The sequence below is a fragment of the Puma concolor genome, chromosome A2, assembly GCF_028749965.1.
Source record: "Puma concolor isolate L17-30 chromosome A2, mPumCon1.1.hap2, whole genome shotgun sequence".
In the NCBI taxonomy this organism is placed as follows: Eukaryota; Metazoa; Chordata; class Mammalia; order Carnivora; family Felidae; genus Puma; species Puma concolor.
In genome coordinates this window covers 81,195,965-81,217,738 of record NC_141668.1, presented here as the reverse complement: position 1 = coordinate 81,217,738, position 21,774 = coordinate 81,195,965, and the positions used below count along the sequence as shown (strand labels likewise).

Genomic DNA, 21,774 nt, shown 5'->3' with positions numbered 1-21,774 from the left:
ATCAACTGTCTCAGCTCCACTGAGCAAAACACTGAACACAGACGTGTATTCTCATATATGTATTCCATTCTTATTGGGTGGAATGCCCTATTACTTTATTTCCACTTATTTTCAATGTTACAGAGCCTTTAAGACTCAAATCAACTCCTGCTTGTTCTAAGAATCTTTTGTTTTTCCCATACGTATTTTTACACGGGCTCAAAGTCTTGAAGAGATTTATAGATTCCTGCTTGTTTTGCATATGCTTAGTCTTAGAAATATTTCTTTGCATTATTATTGTTATAACTTAATTATTATCTTAGTTACTTATAAATAGTGACTCAATTTTTCAGAGTAGTCATTTCTGTTATCATACATTACTTTTCTATTTACCTCTGATAAATAATTCCTTATCTTTACATAATTATTGGGAATGATCTTAACCACGGCTTCATGGTTCCCAGACCCCAAAACCCTTGAGAAAACATGGGCTGGAGTACACTTTTATTCTAGATTGATTCTATCTAGGAGATGAGTGAGTGTTCACTAAGGAAGGAAGAAACCTAATGAAGCCACTGGGATTCATAGGAAAAGTCTAGTTCTTTCCTACCTGAATGTCCACGATTTCCTCACCAGTCAGACATTGACCTAGTGGTCACTCTTATTGGGTTGTTAAGAAGGAATGTATTACCAAAAACCCCAACACCAAAAAACAGTGACCTAACTGGCAGGGCAGGGTGGCTTTTAAAATTACATAAAATTTTCAAAAGCAGACAACAACTTAACTGACAGGATTCTTAGGTGAATTAAGTTAAATGATGTAACATTAATAATTATTATTTACCCTGATTTTTTTAAATTATGTTTTTATTTTATTTTTGAGAGAGACAGAGCATGAGTGGGAGAGGGGCAGAGAGAGAGGGAGACACAGAATCCGAAGCAGGCTCCAGCCTCCAAGCTGTCAGCACAGAGCCTGACGCGGGGCTCCAACTCATGAGCCGTGAGATCATGACCTGGGCCGAAGTCGGAGGCTCAACTGACTCAGCCGCCCAGGCACCCAACCCTGATTTTGATCTAAATAAAATATCACTATCCCAGTGGCTACCCAGATTTGAGAGTGAAAAGCTACGTCTGCATCTCTGTGGTACAGAGTTCCTCGTCCTTAGTACTTCCTTCGGCCAGCTCGCCTTGCAGTTTGATGTCTTGAGATTTCATAGATGCCAGTTAATAAAAGATGTACATTCTAGCCTAGAAGAATGTCACAATGAACTCATGGGGCCTTCTGTTCTCTGCTTCGCTATAACCAAAGCAGTTGCTTAAGACTATATGAAAAGACAGTATCACTATCAGTCCCTCGGGCACCTACACAAGAAAAGGATGTTTTTTTATCAAGCGGGCAGACTTCGCACTCTCTAATGGGGCCACTGCATATGGTTACTTAGGTTGTATGCTGAAAAACAAAAACAAACAAAAAGGCACATCTAAATGTGCAAATCACACTATCGACATCTTTATCATTTTGAATATTTTCATATGTTTTGTATATGTTCTCATATATTTACTATATGCAAACTCTTAAGAAAGGAAATTATTTACTTATCTATCTATCATTTAATTTATTTTATTTTATTAAAATTTTTTTTTTACATTTATTTATTTTTGAGAGACAGAGAGAGACAGCATGAGCAGGGGAGGGGCAGAGAGAGAGGGAGAGACGGAATCAGAAGCAGGGTCCAGGCTCCAAGTTGTCAGCACAGAGCCTGATGTGGGGCTCAAATCCATGAACCGTGAGATCGTGACCTGAGCCGAAGTCGGACGCTTAACCGCCTGAGCCACCCAGGCGCCCCTCTATTATTTATTTTAGAGAGAGAGAGCGTGTGAGTGCGAAGAGGGACAGAGGGAGAAAGAATCTTAAGTAGGCTCCATCTCAGTGCAGAGCCTGATGTGGGGCTCGGGCCCACGACTCTGGGATCACGACCTGAGCTGAAATCAAGAGTGTAATGCTCAACCCATGGAGCCACCCAGGCACCCCTAAGAAAGGAAAAATTTAAATTCACTAAGACAGTTTTCTAGCAAATAGCCTTGCTTAACAAAATCCTATTGTGTCAGTTTTCCACCTTTCTATCAATGTGTCTGATGGAGAGAACTTATTTTCTATGTGCACAAAGGCATCATAGGGGACTCGCTTCATGTTCTTTAATATCATGTTAGGCAATCTCAAATGCAAATCTAATTCCGACAGTACATATGCCAGTACTAATGATTTTGAACAAATAACAGAGATGAGAACAGCCAAGACAAAAAGTGGAAAAAATGTCTGTGATCACCAGATAAGGTGTAACGATGGCTTCGTCACTAGGATGACAGGTTTTAGTATTCTCCGGCCTTTATTTGGCTCACTCATGCTCACCGAAGGGACTTTTATTTCTTGATCTTCCCCCCACAAAGAGATTTATATGCAAGGGTAAGATCTATACAAGGAACAGTCCACAGGAAAGGGAAGAGCAGAATTACACTGCTGGAGTGAGGAGAGACGGATTCACTGCCCATTATTTCATCATTTTTTAAAAAGGTCAGTTTTACGAACAGTCATAGAATTTAGAGGGTAATTGTTGTGAACTGAGTATTTGTGTCCTCCAAAACTCATTGGTTGAAACCCTAAGCCCCTCAATGAGATGGTAATAGGAGGTGGGGTCATTGGAGGTAATTAGCTTTTGGAGAGTAGGATCATCATGGTGGGATTAGTGAGTGCCCTTATGGGAAGGAACAGGAAGAACTCTCTTCTCTCTCTCTCCCTCTCCCCCCTCCCCTCTCTCTCTTTGCCATGTGAAGATATGACAGGATCATGGCCATCTGCAAGCCAGGAAGAGAATTTTCATCAGGGACCAAGTCTGCCTGCACTTTGATCTTGAACTTAACAGCGTCCAGAACTGTGAGAAATAAATGTCTATTGTTTAAACCACCTAGTTTACGATATTTTGTTATAGTAGCCCAGCTGACCAAGACAGTAATTTTACAAGATTCTGACATACATATTTGTATAAAAAAAAATAAAACAACTCCCTTTCCAGATTATAAATTATAGAGTCAGAAAGATTGGGGACTACGAGAGACATAGCAATTGTTTCAAAAAGGGTAATAAGCCAGGGTGAAGTTTAATACAGAGGAGACAGAATCACACCTGAAATATTTCACATCCCTGAACTTGTGTAGGAGTACTTTATTAAAATGCAGCCAGTCCTAGAAAGTAACTTACCAAGTTAGTATCTGACCTAGTGAGATATTAGCAGTGATTTACTTATGAAATCCCTCCCGCATCCCAGATTGGGCTGACATAGAATACAACAATTTGTGGGTGAGTCCTGAATTGTCTGACACTTTATGAAAAAGTCAGTTCTGCTCAAAGTGTTCAGTAGTGAAGTTGGTAGAAGGTAGTTCCTGAAGGCAATGAAAAGGGTTGGGTTGCTTGAGGGAAAAGAAACCTGGGAACAAAGATCCTACAAGATCAAGTTTTGCTTCAATAGCAGGAGCAATGATTAACTTGATTTAATTCACTTAGCAACCTGCACGTCTATTAATGGTAGCGTAATTCTGTGAGGCATGAAGAAAGATAACTTTGAGAAGCAGCTTTTTTAACTTCCCCTGAAATCTGGCTAATTTGTCAGCTATTCCCCACAACTGCAAGGGTGGTCACATGGGAACAAACAATTCAATTAAGTAATATACTCAACTTTGGAAAAATATTGAATTTCTCCTTCCTTCCTTATTCTTCCCACCTACTCTCCTTCCCTCCAACCAACACTCCCATTGGAAGAAAAAGAGAAACAGAAAATTTAAAACTAGTATCAACTTTCTAATTCTCTCAAATAACATTTCAATATTTTACCTCACATATACATTTATTCACATATATGTAATTAAATAAGTAAGACAAATATAATACTGAATTAATACTCAGAAAAAAAAGCTAATATCTATCTGTATTACGTGTCAGCACTTGGAATTTGAGTTTCTCCCTAGACACCTGAAAAAAAAAAAAAAAAGAAAACAGAAATCCAGTAACTATAATTCTCTAGACTTATATATAGTCCAATTAAATCTAATATAGCTTTATATATGTTTCTGATAACTAACTTATAATTGCCAATTTTAACTTATTTAGGTTATATATGGAAAGACACTCGTGACTTAGGGATCTGGTTTGTTTTTACTTTTAGTATATTTTGCAGAATAATAGTGATCATCAAATGTTTTGGTCATCAGTAAAGTCTTTTCACATGCTACAGGTCAGGTTTGTCTAAAAGACCTCAGAATAGAATCAAGGCTACACAGGGAACTGTTTAGGTCTTACAGGGCTGAAAATATTTTCATTAGTTGTTGACAACTCAAAATAAATACATGAAAATACAAATATCATATTTCTCTCTTAAAAATGGAAGATCCAAAGTAGAAATTTCTACAGAGCAAAAACTAGCTGTAGTGCCAGGACAAAATAAAATACTTTAAAGAAAAAGAGAGAGAGAGAGAGAGAGAGAGAGAGAGAGAGAGAGATGCCTATTTAAACATTTAAAATTTAGTAATTATAGCTCAATGGTAAATATTTAAAATTCAAAAGTCTACAGACCAAATAGGATAACTGGAAAAGAATATTTTCTATATAAGGGGATCACAAAGTAATAATAAACTGTATATATATATTTTTTTCTGGAAAATATGTATAATAATATGATACAACAATATATATATCTTAAAAATCTGTAAATAACCAGTAAGGAAAAGGCAAACACTAAAACTTAAAAATGAACAAATTATAGGGATATGATATCCTACCAAATATAAAATATTTAGTACTTCTAGTAATGGAAGAATCTCAGGCAAAAATAACAAAAATAACTGTCTTTTTGTTGGCCAGGATGAAATACATTTATTTTATTCATTTACGTCTTAGCATTAAATATTAACCACACGTTGTACCCACTATTAGCAAGAGTAGGGTAAAATAATATCCTCTCACCAGCACACATTGCTGGTTAAGGCACAAAGGCATCAACTTTCTGGAGGGTAATTTTGTGATGGGCATAAAAACTTTTATATCCTAAAAAAAATTATATCCTCTGACCAGTAATTCTACTCAGTAATCAAAGATGTTCACAATATTTATGTATAAGATTTTTCACGTGAAGCATCACTTACAAAAGTTAAAAACTGGATATATACCAAACTTCTAACAATAGAGGATTGATGAAATAATATATAAAGGAATGCAGTGTAGCTATTAAAAGTAGTGTTATAAAAAGGAATTTAATGACATGGGAAAATGCTCATGGCAGTTTGCAAAGCAAAAAAAAAGAAATGTTGTAAGGGACTATGTATACAATGATTTCATTCTGAAAAATAGTAAATAGATAAGATAGAAGAATAAACATCAAAACGTCACCAGCTATCTCTGGGTAATGTTCATGGGGGAGGAGATATTTACAGATGACGTCCATGTAATTTGCAAACTTTCTACAATGAGCACTTTGTTTCACTTTTAGATGTTCTTTCACAAAAAGAAGAAAGAATGTAATCATAGGACTTTACCCATGGAAGATCCTTGAATTCTACGTAATGTCTCTGTTAACGAGGTTGTGTGCCTCTAGGGTTAAGATGACAAACAGAACCCAGGCTGCCCACATCCTGTGTGTTCTTTTGCCTGGACTGAGCTGTTTGCTCCACTCTTTATAGTCAGGACCAAAGACACTTTTTTAGTGACTTTCTTTTGAAAAATATTCTAAGCAGAAACAAAATGCTATCAAATAGCTTCCTGCCACTATTTCCTTTCTTTGGACTAAACTGGAGACTGGTCAAGAAAGGGGAATAGTTCTCTTTTGTATCCACATCTTCTATTCCATCCCCACCCCAATTAGCTAACTTTCATTATGGTAAATAATTCACTATTTTTCAGTTATATAGTACCTGTGTGTAAAGGGACAGTCTTTCCAAACACTTGTTAATCCTAAAAGCACTCTTGGGAAGTAGGTAAAAATTACTAGAGAGAAGGGAGGAGAGAGGGTAATGCCAAAGGCAGTAAAAGAGGTCAATAAAACCACACACTTGCCTCAGTTTTCTGTTGGCTGAAATCTATGCAATGCTGGAAATCGAGGCTCTATTACGGGATATTGAAGGGGAAGTGATTCGAGGGGTACAGTTTGAGGGGTAAGGTTTTCAGACCTTATATGTAGAATTCAGACGTGTAGATCACAGTGTTGTATAAGTAAGAACACGGACTATGGGGCAAGACTTCTAGATTCAATTCACGGTTTCACTATTTATTAGATGTGATATTGGGCAACCCATTTGATTTTTCTGGGTTCAGTCTTTTCATCTAGAAAACATTAAAACCTTGCATTTAGTATGATTAAAAGGATGAGGGGGGCTTATAAAGCATTGAAAGCAGTTCCCAGAGCATGGTAAGTGCTATAAAAGTGTTAGCTATTCTTTTTTTTTTTTTTTTTTTAATTTTTTCTTTCAACGTTTATTTATTTTTGGGACAGAGAGAGACAGAGCATGAACGGGGGAGGGGCAGAGAGAGAGGGAGACACAGAATCAGAAACAGGCTCCAGGCTCTGAGCCATCAGCCCAGAGCCTGACGCGGGGCTCGAACTCACGGACCGCGAGATCGTGACCTGGCTGAAGTCGGACGCTTAACCGACTGCGCCACCCAGGCGCCCCTATTCTTAGTAATTCTAAAATATATTATTTTACAGTGACAGATTAAAAAGAAGGAGGCGAAGAGTTGTATTATCCCCACATGATTCAACATCAAACTTTACAGATTTCAGTACAGAGGGAAAAGCTTCCCATATCTCTAATCTTGGGGTAGCAGTAGGTGTGCTTCAAGGTTAGAGGTGATTACTAGCTCCCAAATACAACTCAACTTGCAAGTATAGGTTCCATATATTGGGTCGTATATGCTCTAGGACCCCACCTCCTGAAAAGTTTATCACCCTTTGATTTAACTTAATAATAAGGGCAACTGAGTTACTCTCTAACTGGGAGTAGCGAACATACTGAAATAAGAACACTGTCACAACTGAAACCTTCACTGATTGTTTGACCTTGAGTATTTACCCCTCATCTGCTCCATGGGAATATTGACATTAGTTTATTGGAGGAAATTTAAACCACCCTTTTCCTATTGTCCCCTTGTCACGCAGTCAATACTGGGAAAATACAAAATATTCTGGTGTTCATACTGTGTATGGCATGCTCTTATTGTTATTAAATTAATTTTGAAGCCTCTCATAAATACTGCATCTTTTTTTTCCCCACAAATACAAAAAAAGTATTGAGGATTTGCAGAGCTGAGCACCCGCTCAGTAGCGTAGTGAACAGGGTGAAGCGATTAGAGACATGGGAGGAAGAATATATTTTGGAAGAGTTTGATCTTTTTCATTTCAAGTAAAATAAATGTGACAGCTGTTTCCTGTTGCATTTGCTGCTGACATCCCCTGATATATTTCTATTAACATAAATGTGCCTGCAAAGACCACATTTAACATTAAAGGAATACAAAGTCAGGCATAATCAAAAGTTTTCCTTCGTGTTGTTTTGATTATTTTGTTTTGCAGTGTTGTTACTGAGTATTAAAAACTCATGATAGCAGATACTGTATCCTTTCATATATATAGTTATGGACATATTTACACTCTAGTATTTGCTGAATAAACAAAATGGGTGAACAAACCAGTTGTCTCAAATTCTTAGTCTTCTAAGCTTCTCGTAATTATATTAGACATCATATGTCATGTTGTTTTATCACATTGATCAAGTGAGAATTTTTATATCTCATTATGCTTTCCTATATATAACGCACACTATTAATTGTTATTAAATATAAAGCATTGCTCAGCAAAACACCCCTGCATTACTGTGTTTACAGCAACATTAGAGAATACTGTAAAGGAAGCCTCAGGATATCCATGTTCAAGGTTTAGAACATCCTGGGGTGCCTGGGTGGCGCAGTCAGTTAAGCGTCCGACTTCAGCCAGGTCACGATCTTGCGGTCCGTGAGTTCGAGCCCCGCGTCGGGCTCTGGGCTGATGGCTCAGAGCCTGGAGCCTGTTTCCGATTCTGTGTCTCCCTCTCTCTCTGCCCCTCCCCCGTTCATGCTCTGTCTCTCTCTGTCCCAAAAATAAATAAACGTTGAAAAAAAAAATTAGAACCTCTTTTCACCTTGAGTTACATTCAGGAAGCGATTTGTCAAAAACAAAAAAGAAAGGAAGGAAGGAAGGAAGAAAGAAAGGAAGGAAGAGAAAGAAAGAGAAAGCAAGCAAGCAAGTGAGCAATTCTCCCTGTCACCACAGTACAAGAAGTCAGGGCAGAACACAGAGCATCCGTCCTGAATCAGAACCCTTTGCTGAGAAGAGGCAGAAAGAACCCCAGCCCTCTTCTGTTACTGGTGGAGATAGAACAGGCAATGCAGCGCGGAGAAGAACGCAGAACACTGTGGACAGTGCAAAAGCAATTCGGACAGGACCTCCTGGCCACACACACAAAGCAACTAGGTTAGTCACATGTATCTAAGGGTTTTCTCTGGTCCATAAGTCAGCTTACACCAGAAGTTTGTATTAGAACTCCATTATTTATCCTTTATAGGTTACGTCATATGATTATGCTTAAGTAAATTTTAGAGTACATTACTTCTGGTTCTTATCCCAGAATTTATGCCATTCATTTCACCCAATCTTTCTTAATATGCCAACTTTTGAAATTCTTCTTCTAGAGGCCATAAGTTTAATTAACCCAAATTAAATTAAGTATCAATTGTGTGTTTATGGTGCTGCAGAACCTCATGATTTTGTGTGCATTTCCAAAATCCATGCATATAAATAACAAACGTAAAATCCTAGAAATATAATATTTTCTGACGATCTATTTTTAATGTTTTAGGTGCATTTCTGAGATTCATGTGAAGAAAATAATAATATTTACAATTAACACTTTAGGAAGTCCTGTATTTCTAAATTTCTGAGAATAGTGTTATTCCTTTTGGCAAGGTAGAAATATTTTATATCTTCTTAATCTTTATAGAGAATATTAATGCAGTCTTAAAAATAATACACTGATGCCAATAATTCAATAAAATCCAATAAAAATTTTACTATCATATCAGTACCAGTTCAACAAAGATAGTTTTAAAGTCTCGTACTTACATTGGCATCTTTCCCGGCTAATTTACATAATTCCACTCTTTCCTTCGCAGCGGGCCAATAAATCTGTAAGACATTTCAAAGTGTGTCAGAATCTGAATATCTAAAACACCTTACAATTCTAATTAGGAAAATGACTGTGTGAAGCTGAAGAGTGGATGTCAAACTATGGGCATGTTATTAGATATGATGTAAGAATTTTGAGATTTAAATATTTTCCAAAGCCACCATAAAAAAATAAAATGAACTACAGAACTATCTATTTGCATATTATAATCTTCTAATTTCTTTTCAAATGTATTTAATAATAGATAAGTTATGTTGAGAAGGCCATAAAATCTTATTGTGGTGTCGGCAGTTCAGGTTCGCATCTGTTTAAGTAAGAGATTTTATTTATGCTGTTTTTCTGTGCTCACTCAGAGTGGTGGTGCATTATAAACATGTGCAGCGAATGTTGGAAAACGGCACTTGGTTACAAGCAAAAGTTATCACTCCAAGTCAAAGACCAGTGTGGATTTCCTGGCAATATTTAACGCGTGCGGAGCTCATACGCATCTTTCACTTAGTTAAATATTATACATGCTTCATCTTACTGAAATCTCACAATGACCCTATGAGATGGCTGGACTTACTCTCCTCATTTTCACATCAGAAAACTTATTCACACAGCCACTAAATAACATGTCACGGGCCATGAACATAGTCACCAGCAAAGCCAAAATATGACCCAAAGTCCGTCTCCTGAAGTAGAGGGGTCTCCACCACTATATAATAATTATTATCTGGGCAAGTGATTAAGGACAAGAGCAGCAAATCCCTTGGTTGGTAGCTCTTAATCATGCTTTAACTGTCTTGAATTTATTACAAAGGTTTTGTTTTGTTTTTAACAAAGTTTAGGAATTCTGTCAAGAAGGTTTTGCAAATGAAGTTTCAAACAGTTATTTTACTCCATTAGTTTAAAGAAAGAAATGCTCCCTGTTAAGCTACAGGCAAGAAGAAACAAGAAAAGCAACTTCTGAGTTACTTATAATATATATATACATATATATATATATATACATATATATATATGTATATATATAATATATATATACATATATATATATTCCAAGAGCTCTGATAAACTTTTATTATGTTTCTTACCAATGTTAGCCGAAAATGTTTTAATAGGTAAGGAAAAAAAGAAAATATCCTGAGGGAATGCACTGAAAAAGCCTTGTTAAGCCTGGAACTCACAAATGACTCAGGAGTCACAAATGTTTATATGGTATTATCTTCATAGTGAGATTTCAGGGTTTTATGTCTCTGAGTAAAGAAGAACAGAGAATACCACTCAGACTCGTACTAGACAAATTCAATAAAATAACTAAGATTTTTAAATGAAGTAAATGCTGCAAATTACATGCTGCAAATTGCAAGCCTAAGGTGTACCTAGACAGGGTGGCTGACCAGGAGGTAGGATCAAATGATGAGTTAAACTCGATGTGGTTCACAATAAGGACCTAAAGATGCTATTTATTGCAAACTGGTTTAATTCTCGGCATTTATACTTTCACACAATTCTGAAGAGTAGCCGTCCATAAAATATAAATAGACTACAGTAATAAAAAATAATATGGACAGATCTTAGCAATTTGCTATTAGGTAAAAAAAAGTGCAGTCCCCCAAATTACAAACAGAATGATCCACTTAGAATAGTGTCAAAAACAACTAAAAGAAAATAGACACTTTTATCGTATGTGTAGATGCAATAAATATGTAAAAATGAAAACTAGGGGGTGATGAATACAGGATTCAGAAAAAAAATGGTTGTCCCGACTGGAAGGAAAAAGACAAACTGGTGGTAAGAAACAGATTATTTATGAGATCTTAGCTTTTGTTCTGGATGGTGCCTTTTCGGGTATTTAATGCATAGTTTAAAATAACTAAGCAATTCAAGTTAGTAAATAAATGAATCAAAACGGGCCATGCCTAGGCCAAAAGACAACAGTCAATCATCAACCCAGAATCATGAGGTCTTAAATAAATAAATGAAAGAGGAGTAAAAGTAGAACACCACAGCTGGCAGGAAAAGTTGAAAGTTTCTTCCAGTTTTGTTTGCTTGTGTGTTTTAAGTTTATTTATTTATGTTGAGAGGGAGGGAGGTAGACAGACAGAGGGAGAAAGAGAGAGTGACAGAGAGGGAGAGAGAATGGGGGAGGGGCTGTGAGAGGGAGAGAGAGAATCCCAAGCAGGCTCCACACTGTCAGCATGGAGACCCTACAAGCCCTCTATGGGTCTCCACGCTGGGCTTGAACCCAGGAACAATGAGATTATGACCTGAGCCGAAAACTCAGCCGACTGAGCCACCCAGTCTCCCTTCTTCCAGTTGTTTTTTAATTGTTTGTTTATTTGTAATCATTAGTAGCAGAAACACTGAAGCCACTGTTCTTCTCCTCTCCTGTAAAGGTGTCATCTTGAATTTATAGTAACTTTGCTTTGTATTTGGACCTATGAGCTCAATGTATCCTCTCTCAAGGTATTTTTTTCTTCGATGATTCATTTTTATTATTATCTTTAATTGTGATAAAATATCCGTAACATAAAATTTACCATCTTAGAGGTATCTGGGTGGCTCAGTCAGTTGAGCATCTGACTCTTGATTTCAGCTCAGGTCATGATCTCATGGTTTGTGGGTTTGAGCCCCATGTCAGGTTCTGTGCTGACAGTGTGGAGCCTGCTTGGGATTCTATCTCCCTCTCTCTCTGCCTCTCCCTTGCTCTCTATCCTTCTCTCAAAATAAATAAATAAACATTTTTAAAAAATTTACCATCAGAGCTATTTTTACAGTTCATTCAGTATTGTCAGGTATATTCACTTTCTGCAAACAATCTCTCGCAAAACTGCAACTCTAAACATGCTGATCTAGAATATTATAGTGATTTTACAGAGTATCACTGTGTATCATTGGACTGAAAATAGAAGGTACACAGAATGCATATCCACCATCTGTCAATTGGTTTAATCTTTAGCTCATTTTATTTGGTCTCTAGTCTAGATGAATATTTCTTTGAGTCCTTTCAATATGTCAAATCCTACTCTTTTCTGTTTTCTTTTTTATGACGGTAAAATTCACTCACATTTCAGAAATAAACTTAGAACAGATAGTTATGGATATTTGTTCTAATCTAAATATCTTATTGAGGGAGCACCTGGGTGGCTCAGTCGGTTAAGTGTCTGATTCTTGATTTCAGCTCAGGTCATGATTTCTTTCATGGATGTTTGTGAGATCAACCCCTGTATTGGGCTCTGCACTGACAGTTGTAGAGCCTACTTGGGACTCTCTCTCCCTCTCTCTCTGCCCCTCCCTCTCTCTCAGAACAAACAAATAAACTTTAAATATCTGATTGTTATAAAGTTTATTAAAAAAGGGAAAATATAAAATTCTTCTATATTAAGTAAAGAAGATGTAAAGAAGAAAAAGATTATCACGGGGTTTTTGTTTGTTTGTTTGTTTTGGTTTGTTTTGTTTTTTACCTTGAACCAGTAGAGTGAGTGACTGAGTTAAAAAGTAGGTCATGACATAAATGTTTCTAAAATTGATTTTGCATATATTTGTAGGGGCTTCAAAAGTGAGTTGTTTAAAGAGTGACAAAATGTGGAAACAATCTTTATAACTTATTTGCAATCTACATGAAAGCTCCAAAGTCAGCACAGAGTAAGTACTATTCATAAATTATTTGTTCATTACACATATAATTACAAAGGCCCTCTGTATGCTGGGCAAGGTGTGGCATTGAGTCAGGAAGATAGTTCTGTAAACAGATAAGTTAACCGCATTTTCTTGGGAGATACAAAGTGAGCAGAGAGCTCGGAAGATGGAAACTGTGCTCAGGGAGCATCCAAGGGGCCCCAAGGGCAGACCAAGATACAGGTCTCTATTTTTGAACCACTGTTTTCAATTACTTGCGCTTAATAGCTTAGTGTGGTTTAATAGTTTTGACTCTGATTTTTTTCTTAAGGATTTGACACTAGTAACTGCAGATTTCTTTTCCCTCTTTGCAAAGGAATACAAATCTCTAAAAGATGTTTTCATGGTTTTTGTACATTTTCAGTTATTAACTGTAAGTCATATAATTGTAAATTGAATTGATTGTAAGTCATGTAATTGTAAATTGAAATGTGTCATCCTAGCTTATGAAGCAATAAAACTGAAGTTTCAAGCAGCAGAGAATCAAGTGTTTGATTAGTGGGTAAATGTTACACAAAGATACTCAAGCACTGAGAATTCGTTGGGGTCCAGAAACCAATTTTAAAAAATCTTTTAATCTTTGTTTATAGAGGATATTTTTCCCCGAGTGTTATCTCACTTTTCATCATTCGCCTTCAATCCCATAAAGTCTAGACCCTGTTAAAAACAGAAATTATCCTTTAATCATTATTATTGAAGAGTAATTCTAAGATAGTATCACAAAGATAATTTTACTTTTTAAGATAACATAAGCCTTTAAAATAAAGATTCATTAAGATTATATACTGCCTTATTTTGATACAATGCTCTCAAGAATTCAGAAATCACAAAAAGAGTTATCTTAATATCAACAACCTAGGAGATATCTGATTGTCTTCCAGACTGGAAACATTTACTTAAAAGGGGGGAAAAAAAGAATCATTGTAGTCGTGCCAATATTTAAAAGCTATCATTTTAATTATGATTTATGGTGGGATTTTCTTTTACTTGCCACCTAGTCATTAGAATAAAGCATTTTTTTAAATTCCTTTTAATTCCTTGTTTGTAAAGAATTTAAAGCAGCAAAATTTCACTTAATGCAATCTAAAAATATAATAAAGCAAAACAAAAAAACTACCAACAAGCCACATAGTTATATGTTCAAGTAACATTTTTGTTTCTCAAAATCTTTTGAGGTGGCATAATACTGTGACATATCCATCTCTATCTGTGTCTATTTATAGAAAAACCTTCCGCCAATTCTGTATTTTTAGGGACAAACTGTGTATGCGCATGTGTGTATCTGGGTGTGTGTGTGGTGTGCATGTCTATGTGCATACATGTGCATATGGTATATTGTGCATGTGTTTGTAGGTGGACAGAGAGGGGTAACAGAGAGAAGAGAGAGATTCACACAGATACATCTAGCGAGAGATATTAACTCTGACTATAGAACAACATATTTCATAAATATTTCCAAGTTTCAGCATGGTTTTCAAAAAAAAATTAACATTTATTCATTTTTGAGACAGAGAGAGAGAGAGAGAGACATGGAAAGAGAAAGAGCATGAGTGGAGGTGGGCAGAGAGAGAGGGAGACACAGAATCCGAGCTGTCAGCACAGAGCCCAACACAAGGCTCAAACTCATGGACCGCGAGATCATGACCTGAGCTGAAGTCAGAAACTTAACCAACTGAGCCCCCCAGCTGCCCCTAAGTTTAAGCACGGTTTACACAAAAGCCCAAGAAATACTGAGATCCTGAAATTATTTCAGCAGCCCAGTCAGTACCGTTAAAATACAATGTCCACAAAATCTATAAAAGCCCTCTTGATCATTAAGTAGGTAATGTGAACAGCTCGGAAGCAGTGGTTATTAACAATTTCATGACTTCTGAATTTATCAGCAATAAAATGACACATACATCTCCTTGAACTTGAGACAATGGTCCATGCGGTGTCATGCCATACTAAAAGCGGCACAAGCAGGACAAACAAAACACGTACCCCTATCCCTTAAAGCTGATGCAACTGTACTACTCCCTCAGAAAGTTACCCAAGGATATTTTTCTTTCATTTATCAGACAGAGATGTACCAAAGCAGAGATGATACTTGCGTAACTGCCATATTAATTGTTCTGAAATATTCCCACAGAGCACTCATTCACAACTAATGGGGTATGATGTACCACAGTCAGGTTGTAAGGCTATCACTTTGGTGCGAGTAGTCTTCAGAAGCTTGGTGCTTAGATGTCAAGGATCTCAAATATGTAGAAAGCTTACTACTGGTCTCTCTACCCACATGGAGGACAGACATCAGAAAGCAAACATCTTTTCTGCGGATCTGGATAAGCCCAAGAATTTCTCTCAACATAATTATTGACGGTATAACTACTAACTGAACTACTAAATAATTGAGGGTTGCAAATTAACTTTATTTTGAGTGCTAATCTTATAGATCAACTCAATAACAGAAAACCACTCTGGGATATGGAAGTAAATAAATTTATAAAATTTATAAAATCTCTCCACAATTTCTTGGTTAACGTTTCAAAACAAGTATGTCTGGTAAGTCAATCTCCATGTTCTATAATCTACTGATTTAACCATGCTAGTATATTTACGTTGTTTTCATAACATTTCACAATTGAAATCAACCATTTCCGAAGGATTCATTTTTGTAGGTTACACTTGGAAAGATCAAATATTAATGTCTAATTATATATTAGTGTTTAATATATATTAGTATATATATTAATATATATATAGGACTCACTTTGGCAACACACTTACTAAATTGAATGATACAGATGGGGCGCCTGGGTGGTTTGGTTGGTTAAGTGTTCGACTTCGGCTCAGGTCAGGATCTCGCAGTTTGTGAGTTTGAGCCCCGCATTGGGCTCTGAGCTGTCAGCACAGCTGTCTGGAGCCTGCTTCGGATTCTGTGTGTGTGTGTCTCTCTCTCTTTGCCCCTCCCCCACTCATGCTCTGTCTGTCTCTCTCTATCTCAAAAATAAACATTAAAATAATGTAAAAAAATAAATGGAATGATACAGAGAAGATTAGCATGGTACCTTTGCAAAGAGGACACACAAATTCATGAAGTATTCCATGTTGTTTTTTTAAAAAAGAGTAAGAGTAAGAATATATACATGTATATATATATTTTTTTTCTTTGAGAGTTAGAGAATGTAGATTACCAGTATACTAAGGGACCATTCTAATGAAATAAAAATTCTCCTCAGTGTCACTTTGCATATGCTCATCTGCTACAAAGTTACATTTTAAACACATTTTTAAAAGAGATTCAATATTAATTTTCTTATGAAAATATAATGGGAGCTGCATGCATTTAAAAATACACCTATGATCTAATTATCCTATATTGATTTTATTTGCTTATCCCTATCCAAAATCCAAAATGTTTTTTGTTTGTTCATTTTTTGAAGGAGTTTTACTTCACTTTGGATACAAACAGGTTGGAGAAACTCACAAGTAAATACTGCAATGTCTCTAACCATAATGGTTTCATTCATAATTCATATCATTCATTAACACTTATCACTTAGTAAGGTGAAAATGTCAGGCAATTTATTTTTAATTATTTAATCTTAGGCAAGTTACAAAAACATTCAAATAATGATAAGGCCTAGAACATCCTAAGGAAATTCTAATTATATCTGCTCTTTGTTACATCTTTGGAGAAGCAATTTAATTGACTCAAGTCAGCAAGTGCAAGGTCAGTCAAGTGGCCGTTGGCCTAATTCAGAGATGCCCAAACTGAAAGGAATACACAGAAGGGGAAGTTACAACTTGTTCAAAAAACCTAATTAAGGACAACAATTCAGAGCCGTAAAAATGCAGACAGGCATCTCTATCAAAGAACAGGATTCAAGTTTTTGAATGGTTGTAAAAAAGTTGGAAATATGTTGCTCTAAATGCCGTCTGGTAAAGGATTTGATCAACCAAGGGAGCAAAGACAGCTCTGGGTTCCAGGAACAGAAAGAGGTAAGAGATCTGGCTCATAGAGTGAAGTACTGAAAAACAAGGACAACAGCACCAAAAGTAGAGCTTCCATTGTTGAAACTGACTGGGGTAGAAACTGTTATGGATGGGGAGTTTTAACTCTCAAGTTTGGGCACGATCTGCCCATGGAGCTTCCTCCATGAAGAGTTGGGCAAGACTTGCCTCTCTGCATTTTCAGGACTCAGCGTAAAGCCTCTTTCACATTTAGCCTTCTTCCACCGACGTCTCTGAATTTTAATACACTTGTGTTTATCATATCCATCTGCCACTTTCTTTTCGCAAGTAAATTTAGTTTGGGACCCTTTCCTGGGCATAAAGATTGATGAAATGCAATGGAATTGAAAATGTAAATTTGAGTCCCCACTTCATGCCCATGAGCAGCTAATGTTGTGCTTTCAAATATTATCTCAATACTAACCGCAGAATGAATTTGCTGTACTTGGAATACATCTGACTTCCTGTGGATGGTTCTTTCTTATAATGTCAGCTTTACTATCACCTCCCCATTTCACCTTCTCTGAAGACCAACTAAAGTAGTTTTCTCCATCTTGCCATTTGCAGCAACACGGATGGAGCTAGAGAGCATTAAGCCAAGCACATTAAGTCAGTCAGGGAAAGACGAATAACATATGATTCACTCATATGTGGAATTTACGAAACAATACAAACAAGCATAGGGAAAAGGAGAGAGACAGACAGAGAGACAGAGACAGAGAAGCAAACCAAGAAATAGACTCTTAACTCTAGAGAACAAATTGATGGTTACCAGAAGGGGAGGTGGATGGGGGTTGATTTACATAGGTGATGGGGATTAAGGAGTGCATTTGTCATGATGAGCACCGGGAGATGTATGGAATTGTGGAATCGGCATATTGTTCACCTGAAACTAATATTACACTGTGTGTTAAGTAACTGGAATTTAAACAAAAACTTGAAAGAGAGAAAGAGAGGAAGGGAGGAAGGAAGGAAGGAAGGAAGCAAGGGAGCAAGGGAGGGAAGGAGGGAGGGAGGGAGGGAGAGAGGAAGAAAGTTCATCAGGTTTTTTTTTTTTTCCAGGATTCTCACCACAGTATTTAAACAACACTTAATACTAATTTCATTTGCTTCCTTTTTTTTCTTCTCCATCAAACCCTCCCTTTAGAAACCAGAGGCACCATGAGAAGAGAGACCTCACCAGTTTTATTCTCTACTAGATTCCCAGCGTCTAGAAAAGTGCTAGCAACATAGTAGGAGCTCAATAATCATGCATTATGAAAGAGAGAGGGGTGCTATCGTATCATACTACCTAAAAGAAATTTTAAGAAATCCACAAATGGATTGGTAATTTTGAATTCGTGGTGCAGCTACATGTGAATTCGAGCGCAGTTATGCTTGTGGATAGATTTTATAATTCTGTGAGGAAAACGGATCGCAGCCTTCATTATCTTCTTAAGTAATATATGACTCAATGAAGTTTAGGGACTACTGATCTTGAGTGACAAGAAACAGTCTTCTACTTTGTACGCTTTTTAGTACCCGGCACCGTATCACATACGTAGTAAGCTCGATACTTATTGAAAACTGATCTGCAGAGTTTGCCTTAAAATTACAGACAGAGAAAGAGTTCCTGTCAGAGTTCTGGCAGGAGTCTGAGCAGTCTGACAACATCCTGACAGTTCATTACAGTGACCAGATGGGACCTGCCCATCAGCACCCAGGCTGGGGAGCCAGCACATCCATGAACGGGGTGATTGTTTTACTTCTGTAGTTACTACACAGCATGTGCTCCACAGGCACTAGGAACAGATTAATCACCATGAAACTAAGCAGGGGGCTGTCTACCAAAAGTTAATTTATTGGGATGTCCACATGGTTTTCAAGTGTTTATAATTTCTTAATTTCAAGTATTAACTAAGAATAAAAAAAGGTGACAATTTCCTTTTATCAATAACTTGTTTTTAAATGAGAAGTTATTTATTCTGAGATTTGCTCCACAAAGAATCGATATACAAGGTAAAGCATTCAATGGGAATGTCTTATTCAGCCATGATGTGAATTAATAGAATTGGAGTCAGAAGGTCATGGTGACTTATAAAAGCATTTCTGCTTATACTCAACGTAAAGCAAGCAAGTACAGGATCTTCATGTATGAAAACCCTCTTGTTTTAGACTTCCTTGAGGAAAGGGAAATAACAAAGTGCTTTTCATGCTATGCAGAGAAGGGTGTTTGAATGATCCACTAAAACTTATTATATTTAAAATTACAAACTCACTTAGCTTGGTTATTTTCCTAATATAAGTGCTTAAAAATAGAGGCACAGTTTGACCAATTTCAAGTAACCTAATATTCATAATCACATACTGAGTTTTCATGCTAAATAAGGAGAAAAATAATATAAAAAAACTGCATTATGACTGTTAGGTGAAAGAAATAACGGTCACATTTATAAACATGGAATTACTTTATTAACAGTCTGCTAAAAAGAAAAAAAAATGATCCTCCTAAAGTGTCCAGCTTCTAGCTTAAGTGTTTTTACCTTTATGTTTATCCAGTGTTTCCTTTAAAATAATTCTGATTATTTTGTGGTTAAGTAACCAACAGAGTAGAGTTCCGAAGCAAATGTGGGAACCTAAAATTTAGCAAGGCAAGATTAAGTTGTGTTAAGTTATTCCGCAAAAATATGGAGCTACCTTATGTAGGTTATATAATGTATATATTGCTTTTGCACATTGCTTTTTCAGGTTTTTTTTTTTAAATTTATTTATTTACTTTTTTGAGAGAGATAGAGAGCAAGGGGAGGGGGCGGGCAGAGAGAGAGGGAGACAGAATCCCAGGCAGGCTCCATGTTGTCAACACAGAGCCCAATGTGGGGCTTGAACTCATGAATGGTGAGATAATGACCTGAGCCAAAATCAAGAGTCGGATGCTTAACCAACTTAGCCACTCAGGTGCTCCCCTTCACTTTAAAATCCATAGGAAAACTCTCTTTTTTTCCCCAGAAACATAGTATTTTTTTTTTTGCATTAAAAACAAACACAAATTACTTTAAACAGAAAAATTTTAAGTATTATACTGTTTTTTCCTTGAACACTGTAAGGTTAGCTAATAGATTTTTGTTGGGCTCATTAAAAGATCTTAGCTAACATAGCAATTCTTTGACCATTTTATATACAATATTTAATTTTGACACATATGAGTTTCAAGAGGAATGATTTTTTTAATTAACTAAAAAGGAAAAAGATGGTTATTATCTCAAAATGAAAGTAAACTTTTTGAAGATTACTTTCAAAGATCATTGAAAAATGAATCCATTCATATCCTATACTCTCTTTAAAATTTTTTTGTAATGTTTATTTATTTTTGAGAGAGAGACAGAAAAAGAGAGAGAGAGAGAGATGGAGAGAACGAGCAGGGGAGGGGCAGAGAGAGAGGGAGACACAGAATCTGAGGCAGGCTCCAGGCTCCCAGCTGTCAGCACAGAGCCTGACGTGGGGCTCAAACTCTCCAGCCGTGAAACGATGACCTAAGCCGAGGTTGGGCACTCAACTGACTGAGCCATCCAGGGGCCCCTCCTACATTCTCTTTTATCTAGGTTGTCAGGTATAGCTTAGCTTTGTTGGAATCAGATTCCAACAGAAATCTATGGCAAACAAGATGTCAAACAGCAAATGTTTTGTATGAGGCTATCAACAGTCAAAAGGTAAATAATATTAATAGGAACATTAACATTCTCTATTTGGTTGTCTCTATGGTTCTAGTTTGTATACTTCAGGAATTAAATAGAATGAGGATACATAATAAGGTTGTAGGTAAAACAACATCCTTCTCAGGGCTCTTTTTATGTCTTTGGTAGTAAGGCAAGATGTTAAAAGAGAAGTTTTAGCTGCATATAAATTCAAAAATGAGATGCTAGGTCAAGAAGCAAAAAGTTTCAAAGTAGGTGGCCAAGAATCCTACAGATAATTTCACCCATGTGCAGTTATAAATACTTGGAAACTAGATATTAAAAGTTTTTTTCTTCCTTTCTGTAGAAAAGTATATTTCGTCTGAGACAATCCTATCACGTGTCCTACAAACCCCAAGGTGAGGGGTAGGTGCCAGGAAAGGAGCTTTCCTGGAACCTCAAGAAGCACTTGCTGTTGAAATGCCGTTGGTGGAACATTCTAGATTAATGTCTAAAGGTGAGCGAGAGAACGACAAGCTCCAGTGGAAACACAGGCCAGATTCAGCGGCTATTTTGGCATCAGCCTGAACTTCCAGAGTGCGTCCAGGAACAGACACATGATGGCTTTCCATAGAAAAGATGGGAGCCGTACTTGCTCAAAAATGGGATGGCATGAGGTCACCTTATGTCCTGTTCAAGAGTGTTGAGTGAAAAGGCTTCAGAAGTTAACACCGTTGAAAGTGCAATCTGTCTCAGGATAAAACACGAGAACATACCAGTCAGAAAAGAAATGTCATCAAGCTCATCCCAGAGAACTGCAAAGGAAAGATCTCCAAAAAGAGGGAATCCCCCAGAACTCACTAAGTCACTTTGGAAAGAGAAATCATCTTTAAACATCTGACAAGGACAGAAAGTCGAGAAGTGAGATCCCTCTGACAAGGACAGTAGAGCAGACATTTCTCTGAAGCCCTCTCCTCCCCTCTTCTCCTGATTTGACTGAAGGGGTCACACACTGTGTTCAACAAGCTTAAGGGAGAGGAGGACTGCTGGGAAGAGACACAAAGAAGCCTCTGAACATCTCCCTGTCTGGGAGCCTTCACTCACATGGCATGTGCAAACGGGGACAGGTAGATGGAACAGAGGCTCAATTTTACATGAGGTTGAAAGTTTTATTACATTAGACGGGACATTTGAGTTGCTGGATAACAACTGTGTTACTACCAAA

General features: G+C 36.9%; 1 protein-coding gene and 1 non-coding gene across 4 annotated transcripts in view; one reads left to right on the top strand and one right to left on the bottom strand.

The window, feature by feature from the left end:
- SEMA3D (semaphorin 3D) overlaps positions 1 to 21,774 on the bottom strand; it is a 198,770-nt gene that overhangs the window by 78,843 nt on the left and 98,153 nt on the right. For all 3 annotated transcript variants that reach the window (XM_086696799.1, XM_086696800.1, XM_086696798.1), the window contains one exon: positions 9,177 to 9,239. In XM_086696799.1, the coding sequence (XP_086552925.1) occupies positions 9,177 to 9,239 (63 nt within the window). The remainder of the gene's footprint in view (positions 1 to 9,176; positions 9,240 to 21,774) is intronic.
- Positions 15,897 to 15,998, top strand: LOC112867077 (U6 spliceosomal RNA). Its single transcript, XR_003224147.1, has one exon. It is a non-coding gene; the product is annotated as a U6 spliceosomal RNA (small nuclear RNA).